At 35.4% G+C, this 15,984-nt stretch overlaps 4 protein-coding genes across 6 annotated transcripts; all 4 read left to right on the forward strand.

Annotated features, from left to right (window-relative positions):
• Positions 1-1,108: 1,108 nt before the first annotated feature.
• Positions 1,109-15,189, forward strand: LOC143580768 (F-box/FBD/LRR-repeat protein At1g13570-like). 3 transcript variants are annotated; one of them, XM_077063711.1, is made up of 4 exons: positions 1,109-1,247; positions 2,267-3,068; positions 3,688-3,858; positions 3,935-4,374. In XM_077063711.1, exons 2-4 carry the CDS (start codon positions 2,271-2,273, stop codon positions 4,205-4,207), a joined length of 1,242 nt encoding a protein of 413 aa, XP_076919826.1. In that variant the 5' UTR covers positions 1,109-1,247; positions 2,267-2,270; the 3' UTR covers positions 4,208-4,374. The 3 variants fall into 3 exon arrangements, with proteins under 3 accessions (XP_076919826.1, XP_076919827.1, XP_076919825.1); XM_077063712.1 differs by lacking the exon at positions 1,109-1,247 and adding an exon at positions 15,162-15,189 and having other exon boundaries at positions 2,127-3,068; positions 3,935-4,213; XM_077063710.1 differs by lacking the exon at positions 1,109-1,247 and having other exon boundaries at positions 2,127-3,068.
• Positions 5,360-7,709, forward strand: LOC143580777 (F-box/FBD/LRR-repeat protein At1g13570-like). Its single transcript, XM_077063718.1, has 3 exons — positions 5,360-6,757; positions 6,829-6,996; positions 7,070-7,709. Exons 1-3 carry the CDS (start codon positions 6,011-6,013, stop codon positions 7,319-7,321), a joined length of 1,167 nt encoding a protein of 388 aa, XP_076919833.1. The 5' UTR covers positions 5,360-6,010; the 3' UTR covers positions 7,322-7,709.
• LOC143580778 (F-box/FBD/LRR-repeat protein At1g13570-like) lies at positions 9,251-10,072 on the forward strand. The gene is made up of 2 exons (XM_077063719.1): positions 9,251-9,390; positions 9,496-10,072. Exons 1-2 carry the CDS (start codon positions 9,251-9,253, stop codon positions 10,070-10,072), a joined length of 717 nt encoding a protein of 238 aa, XP_076919834.1.
• Positions 11,474-13,196, forward strand: LOC143580775 (F-box/FBD/LRR-repeat protein At1g13570-like). The gene is given in 4 exon segments (XM_077063717.1): positions 11,474-11,701; positions 11,703-12,305; positions 12,501-12,668; positions 12,741-13,196. Coding segments are annotated over 4 exon segments (1,254 nt in total). The 5' UTR covers positions 11,474-11,485; the 3' UTR covers positions 13,008-13,196.
• Positions 15,190-15,984: the final 795 nt, after the last annotated feature.

A 15,984-nucleotide genomic window follows, 5' to 3' on the forward strand; every position in this document is an offset into this window, starting at 1 on the left:
TTACCCAAAAACACCAACCCGTTTACCCGAAGCACAGTGGCGGACCCAGGATATTTTGTCAATGGGGTCCAATTTTTTCGGTTTACAAAATTTTTCGGGTCGGTCGTTATTCGGGTCGGGTCGAGGCGAGGAACATAATAAAATACGGAACTATGGTGTCATTGGAAACGAGTAAGTAGAAAGAATCTAAATTAGAAACTAAATGAAACATACACTTTTAATTCATACCCGAAAAACATGAACGTAATCTATATATATGGTCTTACATAATTGACCAAAACATGAAAAAATAACTCTAACACATATAAATGATTAATTATAATATACATACACAAGGTAAATGATAAAAGAATATGCAAAATCCATGTTAACATTATATATGTTGCATGGTGATAATGACTATATGAGAGAAACTAACAAAAAGCACAAATACCCTAACTGAATAACTAAGACTAGGATATTAAAAAAACAACAAAAAAGGAGTACGGTGGGGCTTGAACCTACAACCTCTCACAAGTAAAACAAGGGACTTTCCACTGTACCAGTTCAATCATAATAGTATGGGTTACAAGTATTAATTTTTATGGGGTCCTTACAAAATTTAATATACCGTCTCTAAGTAATTTTTAAAAAACATCGGTGTCCCGGGACCCGGATCGGACCTATGTGGGTCCGCCCCTGCCGAAGCATATACCCGAAAATTCTTTGTATTTCGTAGCTTGTGCAACATATATAAAATATTATATAAAAATTATAATAATGATATTATTATTTATTGTCACGCTCATATATATGAAGTGCATTATATTTAAATTTATAATAATTGTTGTATGGATATAATGTATAAATAATTATAGTGATAAAAAGTGTACTTGAAAGTCCTAACGGGTATACTCGATATTCGTGAGTATGCCCGATCCCGACGGGTAATTACCAGACAATTACCTGACGGGTAATGGGCCGGATATGAGACACGATTTTACAATCGAGCATGGATATGAGATTACTAATACCCGACCTCTTGTCATCCATGTTCCGAAGCATAGTCAGCATTCAGTTAACACTACATATATATCATAATAATATTCGAGAATGAATAAATAAACCACAAAACATACATGAAAAGTAATGAAAATGAACAGTGAGTGAGGGGAGTAAATGAATTAAGGTCCGTCCGTATTGTCCGCCGGAGGGGACTTCAAACTCATATTTCTGCAGCCGGACGACTCTGTTTCTTTCGGAGAAAGGTTAGTCTTCGTTTCACTTTTAGGGTTTTGTTTTTACTGCAATTTTTAATAAAAAACACTGACTCAATTCTAATGTGTGCAATCAAACTTGGAGCTGAATGTCAATGTCTGTATTAAACTTATGGTCTGATATCAAGTTTATTCTTTTTTAAATTCAATTTTAAATCTCTTGTTTAGCTAGGTAACATTGGTTTTGGTTAGGGCTAAGGCTGTAAGTGGACCGAACCGAACCGGACGAGGCCTTGTCCGTGTTCGTCCGTTAAGCTTTTGTCAGACAAACGGACTGTTCACGACCACCCTACTGAACGAAAATTCGTGTCCGTGTCCGTTCATTAAGAAATTGAGTTTGTCCGTGTCCATTTGTGTCTGTTTGTTAGTATTGTATACAGACACTAATGGACAAACAAACACCACTGGACACCAATGAAAGTTAATGGACAAACAAACATAAACATATTAAAATACCTAACATAAACACTAATGAACATTACACCACATGACATCCAAAAATACTTAACACTTAACATAGTAACCAAACACATAATCGTATCAAAATAATGTTTTGGTTTTCAAAATCCACAAACTTCTAGTGTTTCATGAGAAACCAGCTTCAAATTCTTCACGGAATTTCAACAGACACAACACTATTAAACGGATGTTCACAAACACTATTGAACGAACACGGCCTTTGTCCGTGTTTATCCGTTAAGCTTACCAAACAAATTTTGTTGTCCGTGTCCGGTTCATTTATTAAACGGACGAACATAAACAAACTTCCCACCGAACGGACAACCGGACGTTCGGTTCGCTTACAACCCTAGTTTTGGTCATTATAAAATTCATATTACACTTGAAGTAAACAAATTATTGTAATTAATTTAGTTATTCTCAAATGCCATTTTCTGTCATTAAAGTCCAACACTCATCTCAACTTATTATAGAACCTTCAAGTATTTGCTAATTTATAAATTGAATAAGTTTAAATCTCTTTTAACATCATCTGTTTTGTCTCCTGTTAGAGTAATGGAAGTGATTCATAAATCACCCAAGCTAATTGCACCACAAGAAGATTTCATTAGCACCATGCCTGATAATGTGCTAACTAATATTCTCGATCGCTTGCCATTACAAGATGCAGTCAGGACCGGTGTCTTGGCGAGAAGCTGGAGGTATAACTGGACTACGCTTAGCCAACTAGTATTCGATGAGGACTTTTTCAAGTATTTATTAGAAAAAGAAGACGAGAAAAAAGACTATGGAACAATTATTAGTGGGCTTCTTCTTCATATTAAAGGTGGCATAACAAAGTTTGTGCTCTACATATTAGAGAGGTGTAAATTGGATGAAGAAAATATTAACCATTGGCTTTTGTTCTTGTCTACCAAAGGAGTTAAGGATATCACTCTTTGGAAGTGTAGGGAGATTGGGGGGGCTGCACTACCGCCTAATTTGCCTACCCATCTTTTTTCTTGTTTGGAGTTGAAACATTTGAAGCTTTTTTGGTGTCGTTTCGATCCTCCCACTACTTTTCATGGTTTCCCAAATCTGTTGAGCTTAGAGTTGACTCGCGCGATATTCATTACCAAGGAATTTGGGAAGTTTTTTACTCGGTCTCCCATACTTGAGAATTTGAACTTGGGTATTACCTTTCCTTGGGATATTGTGAAACTAAATGAGATTGCGAAACTTGCAAATCTCAAAGCATTATCCATGAACTTGGTTAGTTTTCTGGAAACGATCACGTGCTCTGATAGTATCTTTGAGCTTGTGGGTTCTCTTCCAAAACTTCAAGAGCTTCATTTGGAAATTTCAGTTTGTGACGTAAGGCTAACTTTGGTCTCCTTGTTTTAAGGGTGTGCGTGGTGTGGTTCGGTGCGGTTTTTGGTTAAAACCGAATCGATAACCAAAACTTCGGTTTTTGTAGTATTTGAAACCGCTCGGTTTCGGTTTTTTCGGTTTTCATTTTGGTTTCGGTTCGGTTTCGGTTTTTTCGGTTTTTGCCATTTAATCTTGAAAATTTTAGGTCAAAAGAAAGTTTTCAAAAAATAATTAATTTAGGTATAAATAATTTTGGTAATTGTAAAACAATAGACTATTAAACATTTAACCAAAAATATTTGAGTTACATGTTTATTAATTTTTTATAAATTACTTAATATAAAATATAAAAAAACAAAAATTTAGGAATTCGGTTCGGTTTTTTCGGTTTTTATTAGATGCAAAACCAAAACCAAACCGTTAGTTCGGTTTTTACAAAAACATAAAACCAAACCGTCGGTTTTTGTTTCGGTTCGGTTTTTTCGTTTGGATTTTTCGGTCCCGGATTGGTTTCTTCGGTTTCTTGCACACTCCTACCTTGTTTTATAATATAATAACTCATAATGCATTAAGACTCAATATAATATAAATTGACTACTAAAACTTTATGGCTTTCGTACAGTCTTTCACAAAAGTTGATGATGGAAAGAGGTCATCTAACGCCTTTCCCTGCATCAAGGTTCTTAAATTAACAAGAATACATTTACACAACATTATTATGCTATCGTGTGCTTTAGAACTGATTAGAGGCTTCCCGAATCTGCAGACCCTAGAAATCACAGCATCTGAATGTGTATGTATCATACTGCTCATCTTATGATTTCATATACATGTAATTTTGCGCTTGAATACTAGCTATCTTCTTGCAGGATGATGACCTGACACCTGAAATTCGTTCTCCAGAGGTGTACAGCAGCAACACACTCGCCACGTTGCAGCTTCGAAGTGTGGTGTTGAAAGACTTGAAAGGTTCAGAGAATGAAGTAGTTCTGATTAAGTATATACTCGCTTCTTCCCCTTTTTTGAAAAAGATTGTTATTCGCACCCTGTTGTCGGAAGCGTATGAAGAAAAGTTTCTGTTTGCTGGAAGGTTTTTGAAGCTCCAACGAGTCTACCCCAATGTTGATATCGATCTATATTAGTTTTTAGTTTTTTGAACTCACTTTTATTTCCCGTATGAATTTAAGGTCACGTTGTGTAATGAGAACTGGACGTGTTTGTTAGCCTAGTATGAATGAAGTTGATGCTCGGTTTCTTACTTTGGAATGAATCCACATGTATATAAGTTAGATTTTTAGTCTAGTTTATTATGATGTATATATAGCAGGAAAGATGAAACTTCAGATTACAAGGAGAAAAGGTGTTTTAGATACAGGTCAACAAAGTCAACGTTGAGGACCAAAAGTTTTTTTTTTAAGTAAAGGTCAAAGGTTGACGTGAAGGTTAATATTCAACCTAAAGTCTGGAGATATATTACTAAATTCTTTTTATCTAGATGTTTATAAAGACTTGGGTCTATTAAATTTGGTACTTATTTCACTTTTCATTATTATTATTTAGATTTAGAACAACAACAAACACTCCTAATCCTATAAAAAGTACCGGAAAAATTTTCTATTTCAAGACTCGTATCACTAACCTTCTTATGAAAGAAATGCTTAGGAAAAACCTCGATGACCACCCTACCAAAGTGGAAGTGACACTTATTTCACTTTCTATTTTGGTTTAGTTGCAATACTACATATCTAAGTCCAAGAATCCTCATGCGTCAATTTGAAGTGGTTCAATATTCCCTTTTATGGGCACACATTAACTGGTTTAAAACTCAAAACCCTTTTGAGTTGAAACCAGTTTGGTTTGGTCAAAAAAATTTAAAACCGGTTTATGATCAGTTTTGGTTCGATTAACTGATTTGGAACCGGTTTTGGTTGTGAAAATTACAAACTGATACCAAATCTGCGTTTCAATCGATTCCAGACCAGTATCTACACAATCAGTTTCAAACCTGTTAAGTTAACCAGTTTATTTGCCAGCCCACCCGTTCACCTCTTGCTACATATACTTTTAACATGATAAAATTAGTATTTTTCTCATATTAGTGAACCTTCTATTATAAAAGATGGCACCCTCCGGGTCTATCCGAAACCACGTGATACAGAGTTAACCGTTTTTCCCCGCGGGAATTCAAATTCATTCCGCCGGAGACGATACCTCAACTGGTATGTTTTGTTCTTCTGTTTATGAATGGTTATCTATCCATTTTTCTTCAATTATACGTTATAATCCAATAGGTGTCTGTTTTATTTGTGCCCACCAAGTGTTCGATCAAACTCCCAAATGACATTGTGTAGTTTCTTGACTTATCCACGAATAATCTTTTATGCCCACCAAGTGTTCGATGAAACTCCCAAACACCATTGTGTATATTTACTTGTTTGCTAGAATGAATGCGGGTTCTAAAGTTATAATTTCATTACTTTAGATTGATTTATGTAATTGATATCCATTTATAAGTATTATTATATCTTTAAGACATCCTAAAATGTGGCTTATGTGGACGTGTAATCGGAACTGTTGGTTTGCTGAATTGGTACTCTGCCGTTTTGATTCGTTCTGCTTAGTTGATGGTACACGTGTTATAACTGTTTCTTTCAATTTCAAAATGCATAACCAACACGAATTGTTTGCCTTCAGTTGTCTGTTTGGACATAAGCGTGTATGCGTTTCCAATTACTATAGTGTACAGTTTTGTCACAATGTCCATCTGGCTTTATAAACACGCGTAACATACAAATTAAACACACAAACATGCTCGCACGCAGCAATGCGCTGGTACAAAACCTTGTTGAATTTTAAATCTCACATATGTTTTCGTTCATTATAATAGGCTTTATTCAATCGGTTTGTGTTTATCATTAATATATGTATGTCTTCTTGGTAGAATAATGGAATTGGTTCACCGGAAACATAAAGAATCCAAGTTTGCACCACAAGATTTTATTAGCAACATGCCAGATATTGTGATAACTAATATCCTAGATCGATTGCCAATACAAGATGCGGTGAGGACTACTATCTTGGCGAGAAACTGGAGGTTTAAGTGGACTATGCTTAGCCAACTCGTATCTGATGACAACTTTTTATCAATAACTAAAAGTAATCAAAGGGGAGTTATAATTAGCAGGCTTCTTCTTAATGTTAGAGGAGCCATTACAAAGTTTTCCCTCTCATTACACGACGATTTGGATGAAGGTATCAATCACTGGATTTTGTTCTTGTCAAGTAAAGGAATTAAGGACCTCACTATTAGGCGCTTGGATGGAAGACTGTTGAAGTTGCCTACTCATCTTTTCTCTTGTTTAGAGTTGAAACATTTGGAACTTGACGATTGTTGTTTCAGTCCTCCACCTACTTTTCATGGTTTTCCGAACCTATTAAGCTTAGAGTTATCTTTGGGTGGAGAAAACACTGAACTTGGGAAGTTTATTACTCAATGTCCCTTACTTGAGATTTTGAAACTGTCAGGCAATGTAAAACTAGTTGAGATTGCAAAACTTAAAAATCTCAAACTATTATATTTGCAATTGTGTGATCTTAACGATACGACGATCATAAGTTCTTACAATATCTTTGAGCTTTTGGGTTCTCTTCCAAAACTTCAAGAGCTTCATTTGAATTTTACAAACTACAAGGTAATTAATGCTAACTTGTGTCTTTGTAGTTTACTTTATAGTCTCATTTTTATAATTCCATTTTTGTATAGTTGACACAAGGCGGTGCTAAAAAGAAGTTCCCAAGCGCCTTTCCCTCCCTCAAGGTTATTAATCTATACAGAATAGATTTAGGCAATAGTATGAATTTATTATGCGTTTTTGAATTGATTAAGAGCTGCCCGAATCTGCAGGCCCTCCGAATTTCAGCTATTCAATGTGTAAGTAACGATGATACTATAATCTCATACTTATATATTTTTGCATTTGAACACTAGTTGGTTATTCTTGCAGGATGCTGACCCGATTCCAATACCAAAGGTGGAATACAACACAACAGGGCTTCAGCGTGTGATTTTTGGATATTTTGCAGGTTCAGAAAATGAAATGTGTTTGATAAAGTACTTACTTGCGTGCTCTCCTTTCTTAAAATTATTATATATTTGTCCCCGCTGTCGTTTAGCACCCATGTTTACCACGAAGTTATTGAAGCTCCCTCGAGCCTCCACTGTTGCTGAAATTGATTTTGACTATTTATTGGTCTAGAATGAATTAAGGTGGCATCGGTTTTTAGACTTGAAACTTAACTGTTGTTTTCATGTGGCATCTAGATTAATTTCAGTACATTTGACTGTTGCATGTTTGTTTTGCACCGACTATAAGTTTTACTTATCTTGAACTTGTCTTTTGTTTCCCATATGGGTTTATGGCCTTGTCGTGTAAGGAGAAATGAACATGTGTTTGTTAGTGGTATGATTTATGGTGATGTTTAGTTTCTTGCTTTGGAAAGAATCACAATGGCTATGAGCTAGATTGATAATCTAGTATGAACCATGAAGTTATGTTGGTCTCGTTCGGTGGCAAACAAGACCGAAACTGAGGACCAACAAAAAATGCGAACCATGAACCGCACCGGTAATATGAACCAGTATTCAGTAATCTACATTTTCTAGTTCATATCAGTGGCATGAAATCATACTTATTTTTCGGGAAGTTGAGTTCAGTGGAATACGAGTCTGCTGTTAATGGAGGTCAAAAGGAGTATATGGATAGCTACATGAATGGTGAGGCGTGGGAAGATGAAACAGAGATGACTAGGTTGTCTTTGACCGCGGGCGTGAATGGCCTTTTGCCAATGGATGTACGAGGCATATAGTTCATCCTCTAATAATGTATGTAGTGTACGTGGGATATAGGGCCACAAAGAACTATATGAGACATCAAATCATATACGACTCGTATAGACCTATACGAGTATTGTAAACTGCAAAAAATTTTCTCCTTGTTCCCTCCGCTTGCAAGTCACTCATGGTCTATACGACTCATATAGCCCTATATAGATACCATGGGGGGGGGGGGGGTTTTGTTTACCAAATTTGTTATTAACAACTACACCCAATAAATTTCATGAACATTGGTAGGGTATAAGATATTATCAAATCAATATAAATATTTAAGTTTCTAAAATCTTGTTAAATAAAAGCTACTGATTAATAGAAAAAGATGGGGCGAGGCACCGAATGTGTTCAATTTAGTAAGGGGAGGTCTTGGTAGAGATGCACAAATCCGGTTTTTTTAATATGCGGTTCCGATTATTGAATGGGGTTCGGGTATGACTAGGTATTGGAATATCACATATTCGTCATACCTGGGTCGGGTTCAGTCTGGGTATTGTCTCTAAAATGCATACCTTACACACCAGGTCCGGGTCGTGTATAGTTTTGAGTATTCTAAAACCGGGTATTTGAATACCCTATTTCATGTATTAAAAAAACCTTTATTTTTGGGTATAGATAGGGTTTTTTAAGGGGCTATACTTTTTGGGTAATTTCAAGTATATATCAAGTTCCGATTTTTAGATATTACCAGATACAAATCAGATCTGGTTCCAGGTACGTTTTAGTACTGAAATGCGTACTCTATCTATACCTTACGGTTAGGGTGTGGTACTATCGATCTATAAAACATAGTTCTGGGTGGGCCAATGGCCCGTCCGTTGTCCAAATTGATTATTCTAATAATAATAATATTACTAAAATGGATTAAAAAAGGACACGGAGTTGATAAAGTTAACTTTTAACTTTTTTTTAGTGTTTCATTCCGCCGGAGCAACTTGCAGTCACTCATCGGAGCTTGCTATCTTTCTTTATTTCATTTTCATTTCAAGGTTACAACATTATTTACTTATCTGTAGAAATTAATTAATTGTATTGTATTGTATTGTTTTGTTTAGGTTTGGTTTATCATTTCTGAAACAAACTAACCACTCATTAACGCCCATGAATAATATGTTATTATGCGTAGCTACTTTCATTTTGTTTTCTAGTGAGATGTGAACAGTATCTAATTTACTCTGAATCTGAATCTAGGGTTAATAATAAAAATTGGGGAAATTAAGCCTTAGTTCTAGGGTTAATTTGTATCTATTTGTGTTAATAATTAATAATGTGTTTCATTTTCTTAATTAGAAGAATAATGGAACCGATTCACACGAGACATAAGTTTGAACCAGAAGATTTCATTAGCAGCATGCCTGATAATGTGCTAACTAATATTCTCGATCGGTTACCGTTACAAGATGCTGTGAGGACTGGTATCTTAGCGAGAAAATGGAGGTTTAAGTGGACGATGCTTATTAGCCAACTCGTATTGGATTATGACTTCTTTAAATATATAAGAAAAACAAATGATTGAAATTATCAAGTAAGAGTTATTGGCAGGATTCTTCATCAGCTTAGAGGAGCCATTACAAAGTGTGTCCTCTCACTAGTAGACGACGAATTCGGTGTTGAAGAAGAAGATGTCATTCACTGGATTTCATTCTTGTCCGGAAAAGGAATTAACGACTTTACACTTGAGTATGTTTGTGAACCGCCATTTAAGCTGCCTACTCATCTTTTCTCTTGTTTAGAGTTGAAACATTTGAAACTTTATGATTGTTGTCTCAATCCTCCACCTACTTTTCACGGTTTCCCAAACCTATTGAGCTTAGAGTTGGATGAAGCAAACGGTGAACTTGGGGGGGTTATTACTCGGTGTCCCTTACTTGAGATTTTGAAACTAGGTAGTATTTATAACTCATGCAAATTAAAGCTAGATGAGATTGCAAGGCTTGAAAATTTGAAAATATTATCTTTATCATTGCGTACTCTTGACACCACGATGAATTTTTCTAGTTCCAGTACAATCGTTGAACTTCTAGGTTCTCTTCCAGAACTTCAAGAGCTACCGGTATATCCTGAGTTTTGCCTTCAATACATGTATTTTCGATACCGGTACCCACTCATCCCTCCATAATGCATTCCCATGTCATTTTTGTTATTCAAAAAGTTTTGACCACCCTTGATTAGCAAGTTATTTTTGACCATTCAAAAGTCAACTTTTACTAACAAAAAGTCAACTATCTCTAAAGGTCCGCTGTACCAAAAGAGGCAAACTTGTCAGAAAAGTCAACAGTGGCTACTACATTGTATCTTTACTTCTTTAGTCCCGACTTTAACCTCCTTAGCCAATCTTTTTGTTTTAGATGTTGATTTTGACCTTTACTTTAGAAGCATTGACCAAAACGAAACCAATGTAGAATGGCTCAAAGACTATTATTAGGCTATGTGTAGTGGAGAGGCTATAAAATGGGACGTTTTGCGTTATGTTACGCCCACTCAGCAAATGATGGGTTTTTGTTTTTGGAGTGTAATGGTGTTGTGGCCCAATATATATATACATATATAACACAAATATATATATATAATAATAAAAAGAAAAGGGAAGCCGGCGACAAATAGTTTGCGCCCCCCCCTATCACTCCACATTTCGGCGGGGGGGGGGGGGTGCTCGCTTACATTCGCCCAATATCGCTACAAATTGTAGCCCACTACCGGTTGCCTTAGTGGGTTGACACGAATGACTCCTTTAATCCAGGGTTTTAAAAAAAAATCTTTTTAGCATGTTAATTATAAATTTATAATACTACAAAATTACTATTTACAACAAAAATAAAAAAAATGCAAATGTATATAGCATTTCATTTAAATTAAGAAAACCCAAAGATACCGCGTTAGGTTTGTGCCGTGTCCATAATTCACACACCCTATCTAACACTCTTTGCAACCTAGTCTCATTTTGGTGTGAACTCTAACTTTGACTCGAATCAAATTGATAGTATTCCTGAACCTATTTTTCTCCAAATCCATTTCCATAACCTGACACGACCCAACCCGGCCTTCCTAAAAATAATTTAGCAGGACCCTAAAAAACAATTTTATAAGATTAATACAAATAAAAAGAGAAAAATAATAACCAAAAAGATCATGCTCATCGTATGATCTATCTCCCCTTCTCCCTTTTTAGTTTCTCTGTACAATTTTTTATTCCAGATTCTTGAATGTCAGTGAATCATGCCAGAATCAGTGGCATGAACTGTCTCTGTTCGGTTTATCCCTGATCTCTTGACTGTCTTTTGTTGCTTCTTCTGCCAGTTCAAACCGTATCTAACCACCATAACCGGCCGACTATTTAGTAAACTGTTCTAAGGTGATTAAAATTTTGTTACATATCTAAATCTTAATTTAGTTCAGTATGATATTTAATATTAAATTCATTTGTAAATTGAATTATATTTCTCTTGCATAAAATATGTTTTGACTTTTGACCCCTTTTCTTAAGGCAGATAGATGTTTGTGAATGTCATGGCTATTTTTTTCCCATATATATATGTTTATGATTAATGTATGTTATTTTCTTAGAATAATGGAACTGGCAGAGGAGAGACATAAAGTATTGAAGTCTGCACCTGAAGATGTTATTAGCAGCATGCCAGATATTGTGATAACTAATATTCTGGATCGATTGTCATTACAAGATGCAGTGAGGACCGGCATCTTGTCGAAGAACTGGAGGTTTAAGTGAGCTATGCTTAGCCAACTCTTATTTTGATGACAACTTTTTCGAGTATTTATCAAAAACACAAGGCAAAAATAATCAAGCTAAAATTATAAGTAGAATTCTTCATCATCTTAGAGGTTCCATCACGAAATTTGTCCTCTTTGTAGAGGACGAGGACGTATTGGATGCTAAAGATGTTAAGTACTGGATTAAGCTCTTGTCGCGAAAAGGAATTAAGGACCTTACTCTTAAGAATAATGATGAAACACCACTGAACTTGCCTACCCATTTCTATTGTTTCGAGTTGAAACATTTGAAACTTAATAACTGTTATTTCAATCCTCCACCTAGTTTTCAAGGTTTTCCAAAACTGTTAAGCTTAGAGTTATCTGTGGAATTTAAAGAGAACATTGAACTTGGGGACTTTTTTACTCGGTGTCCCTTACTTGAGAGTTTGACCATTGATGATCTCTTTGAAGTAGGCAAAATAAAAGTAGTTGAGATTGCAAAATGTGTAAATCTCAAAGTTTTATCTTTGAAATTTTGTGATGCCGACAATATGAGCATTGCAAGTTCCAAGACTATCTTTAAGCTCATGGGTGCTCTTCCAAAACTACAAGAGCTTGATTTGGATTTTCAAGACTACCATGTAAGGCTAATTAAGTTGTGTCTTTGAACTTTAATATACAGTAACATAGTCTCATTTTTTCATAATTTATTAACCAGATAATAGTATTTAATATAATCTAAAATATGTTTATAGTACAAGCTTATGACTATTTTACAGCATATTCACTATATTGCAACAAGGCTTTAGAATTATCCGACAACTATTTTATTGTAGTTGAGAGAAGGTGGTGCTAGAAAGAGGTTCAATACTATCTTTCCCTGCCTCAAGGTTCTTAAATTATCTGGAATATATTTAGAAAATGGTGTGAATTTATCATGTGCTTATGAAGTGATTAGGAACTTCCCGAATCTGCAAACCCTTGAAATCACAACAAGTGATATGGTATGTGTCATATATTGCTCGTCTTATAAGCTTGTTTATAGTTTTGTCTTTGAATACTAGTTATTCTTGCAGCATGATGTGCAACACCATGGAGTTGTTTCAGAGGTAGAATGCAACACCATGGATTTTTTGCAGCTACAAAGTGTTGTCTTTACATATTTTACATGTTCAGATAATGAAGTGTGTTTGATAAAGTATTTACTTGGGTGTTCTCCTTTCCTAAAAAGGATTGTTATTTGTCCCCACTCATACCTTGCCTCTGGTAAAAAGTTCATGTTCGCTACGAAGTTGTTGAAGCTCTATCGAGCCTCTCCCGCAGTTGAAATCAACCTCTCCTAATTTCACTTGTTTTGTACCAATGAACCTCTTTATATATTTGAAGCATACAGGTGGTTATTCTTGTAGCATGCTTTCCCGCTGTGATGTTGATATCGATTTTATTAGTTTTCGATCTCTTGAACTTGTCCTTTTTTATGGCCTTGTTGTGTAAGGAGAAATGAACTCGTGTCTCATAGTATAGTATGAATTTATGATGATATTTGGTTTCTTACTTTGGAATGAATCACAATGGATTTGAGTTAGATTCTTAGTCTAGTATGAATTTATGGCCTCATTGGGCGAAACCGAGGACCAATAAAAGTATGAATCATGAATGCACTGGGGTGCTGCAAAATGTGAACCGTACTGAAGTAGTGTTGCAAATATGAACCATGAACCTATAACCTTTTTTTTTCTTTTACGTTTTACGTCTAGCTTCTATCATTTTTAAAGTAGTTTGGTTTAATCCGTGTTCTTTAGATAATTGTGAGTAACGTACATTTAACCGCAATGATCAATAAGGCATGGGATCACAGGAATGAGTATAAAAATTGCTTATGATTAAAGCCCAAATGTTGACTTTTTGGTGGAGTATATTCAAATCTGGAGACATATTACTACCAATCTTGTTAATTGTTATGCAGACGAGTTTAAAGATTGGGCGTGTAAAACGTGGTACTTATTCCAGTTTTATATTTGAGCTAGTTACAAGCCCAAAAATTGGTTATGTAAGAGAACTTTTTGTTGGAACAAGGGTTTTGCAAAAGTAAAGGTGGTTTTAGGTACTGACTTTAGTTCAAGTGATTTTAGGTAATTAAGTTGCTATCTCAGATAGTGGATTAGAGTGACACCTTAAGGACCTTTCCACTTATTACGTGGCAGTCCATGTCATCAAAGTTGTGAGTTGGCAGGACATGTGGAACTTGCTATCTTGACGTCAGGTCCATTTACTTTTGCATGTTGACCCGTTTACTATTTCTTAAGCAAATCACTGCACTAGTTCTTTAATTGAAAGACACATCAATTTTATGCAAAAAAAACATCACCATTTATATTACTCTAAATGTCGGATTATGTGTAGGGTTTAACTAGAATTAAAAAAACGTCTCGTCACGTAAGGCATAAAGTTCTCCCTAATTTTTTCATAAAAATCGCGAATGGTAAATCTAACAACATGATTTTTATTTAACTTTTTATTATAAAAACATGAGTGGATTAAATTTGATTGGTTGAATTAATTAATTTTGGACCCACACCCTTGACCCCTCACCCTTTTAACACACGCTAGCGCCCAAAGGGGCTCTTAACGCTTTATACGAGCGGTTGTAATGGTTTGGCTGGGAAAATGTTGGTGAGGTGGAGGTGGTATGTATGGATACTATCCTACTACGGTTATCCTAATAAATAAACCGGTTGTGTACTCGTCTATTTGATTCTCTTTCTCTTTCCGCTAAGTGAACTAAACAATAAGTATGTATATATTAAATGGTTCTTAAGATTGATTAGGAGGTTGGGCAACTAGCTAGCCTTAGTAGTGGAAGTCATTCAACCTAGCTCCGAAGTTCATACATTTTGAAGAGACTATATACTAAAAATTAGTATGGATTGAACACACTTGTATCTATATTTTATATCATATCTCGTGATAAAATTAATTATGAGTCTCGAAAAGCATTTCCGATTGTGCTTTTGAATTCCTGAAATTATTTTTTTTAACGTAACATACGTATTAATTATGTACAGATCTTGTTGTAAATATGTTAAAGAGTTTTGATGTAAAAATATCTTTTCAAATCCGATAGTAAATATGTTGAGTTTTTATTAGGAGTTGCCCGAATCTGCAGACTCTTTACATCACTTCATACTGCTCGTTTTATAATCTAATATATAGAGCTTTGCATTTGAATATGTAGTGATTCTTGCAGCTTGTTAACCAGGCTCCACAAATAGACTACAATGCAACAGGGCCGCTGCAGCTAAGAAGTGTGATGCTTGAAAGGTTCAGATAGTGAAGTATGTTCGTTAAAGTATTTACTGGCGTGTTCCCCTTTCCTTAAAAATATTGTTATTTATCTCTACGATCCGATTACGCCAGATGAATAGTTGAAGTTTGCTATGAAGTTGCTGAAGCTCCGTCGAGCCTTTGATGTTGATGTCGATCTATATTAGTTTTAGAGCTTTTGAACTTGTCTTTTTTATTTCCCGTATGAATTTATCGCCTTGTGTAAGGAGAAATGACCATGTGCTTGTTAGTCTAGTAAAAATTAAGGTGATGTTTGGTATCTTATTTTGGATTGAATCACAATGGATATGAGATTGATTTGAAAGGTTTCAGTCGGGCGAACGAGTGGGCTGCAATCTGGGCTATTTCTTCTTTTATTTTCCTTTCTATAACAACGGAAAATAATACACATTTTGTTTTGTTTTTCATTTTGTAAATTCCCGACTAACTTATGGCGCCCCGTATGTAACAAACCAGAAGCGTTTTTGACACGCTGATAGAACGTATGTTCCTAGAAATGCAAAACTTATAAAACCCTGACCCGTTAACCCTTCTGGTCTTTTTGTTTGCTCAATTTCAAGATTATTGGCCAACAAGAAGAATTAACCTGTAACAGCCGTATATACAAGTCAAGTTGTTACTTTTTAGTTAACAAAATAAAGAGCGGTATTCAATATTTTTTGAAAGATCTAATTTGATTATTATTGGCAAGGCTTAAAAATAAACTAAAATTATAATAGTAATTGTTAAGACTGGGTGCAATCAACGGGTCAGCAGTGCCAGCGGGTCGCAGGTCTGTGATTTATTGTTGTTTTGGCGCTGTATCGTTAATCAACAGTTTCGAGTTGAACAGCAACACCGTGCTTTCGGTTTCATGACTAAATCGTGACCATGGGGCAGCAGCGATTCGAGGTGCTTAGTATCAGCATCAACGATTTAATTGAGGTAATTTGGGGCTGAAATCGGTGGCCAAAGGTTTGGGCTGTCAAAGCACCC

The sequence above is a fragment of the Bidens hawaiensis genome, unplaced genomic scaffold, assembly GCF_021521415.1.
Source record: "Bidens hawaiensis isolate Kalapana, Puna unplaced genomic scaffold, B.hawaiensis_p1.1 tig00030599_1, whole genome shotgun sequence".
Classification (NCBI taxonomy): Eukaryota; Viridiplantae; Streptophyta; class Magnoliopsida; order Asterales; family Asteraceae; genus Bidens; species Bidens hawaiensis.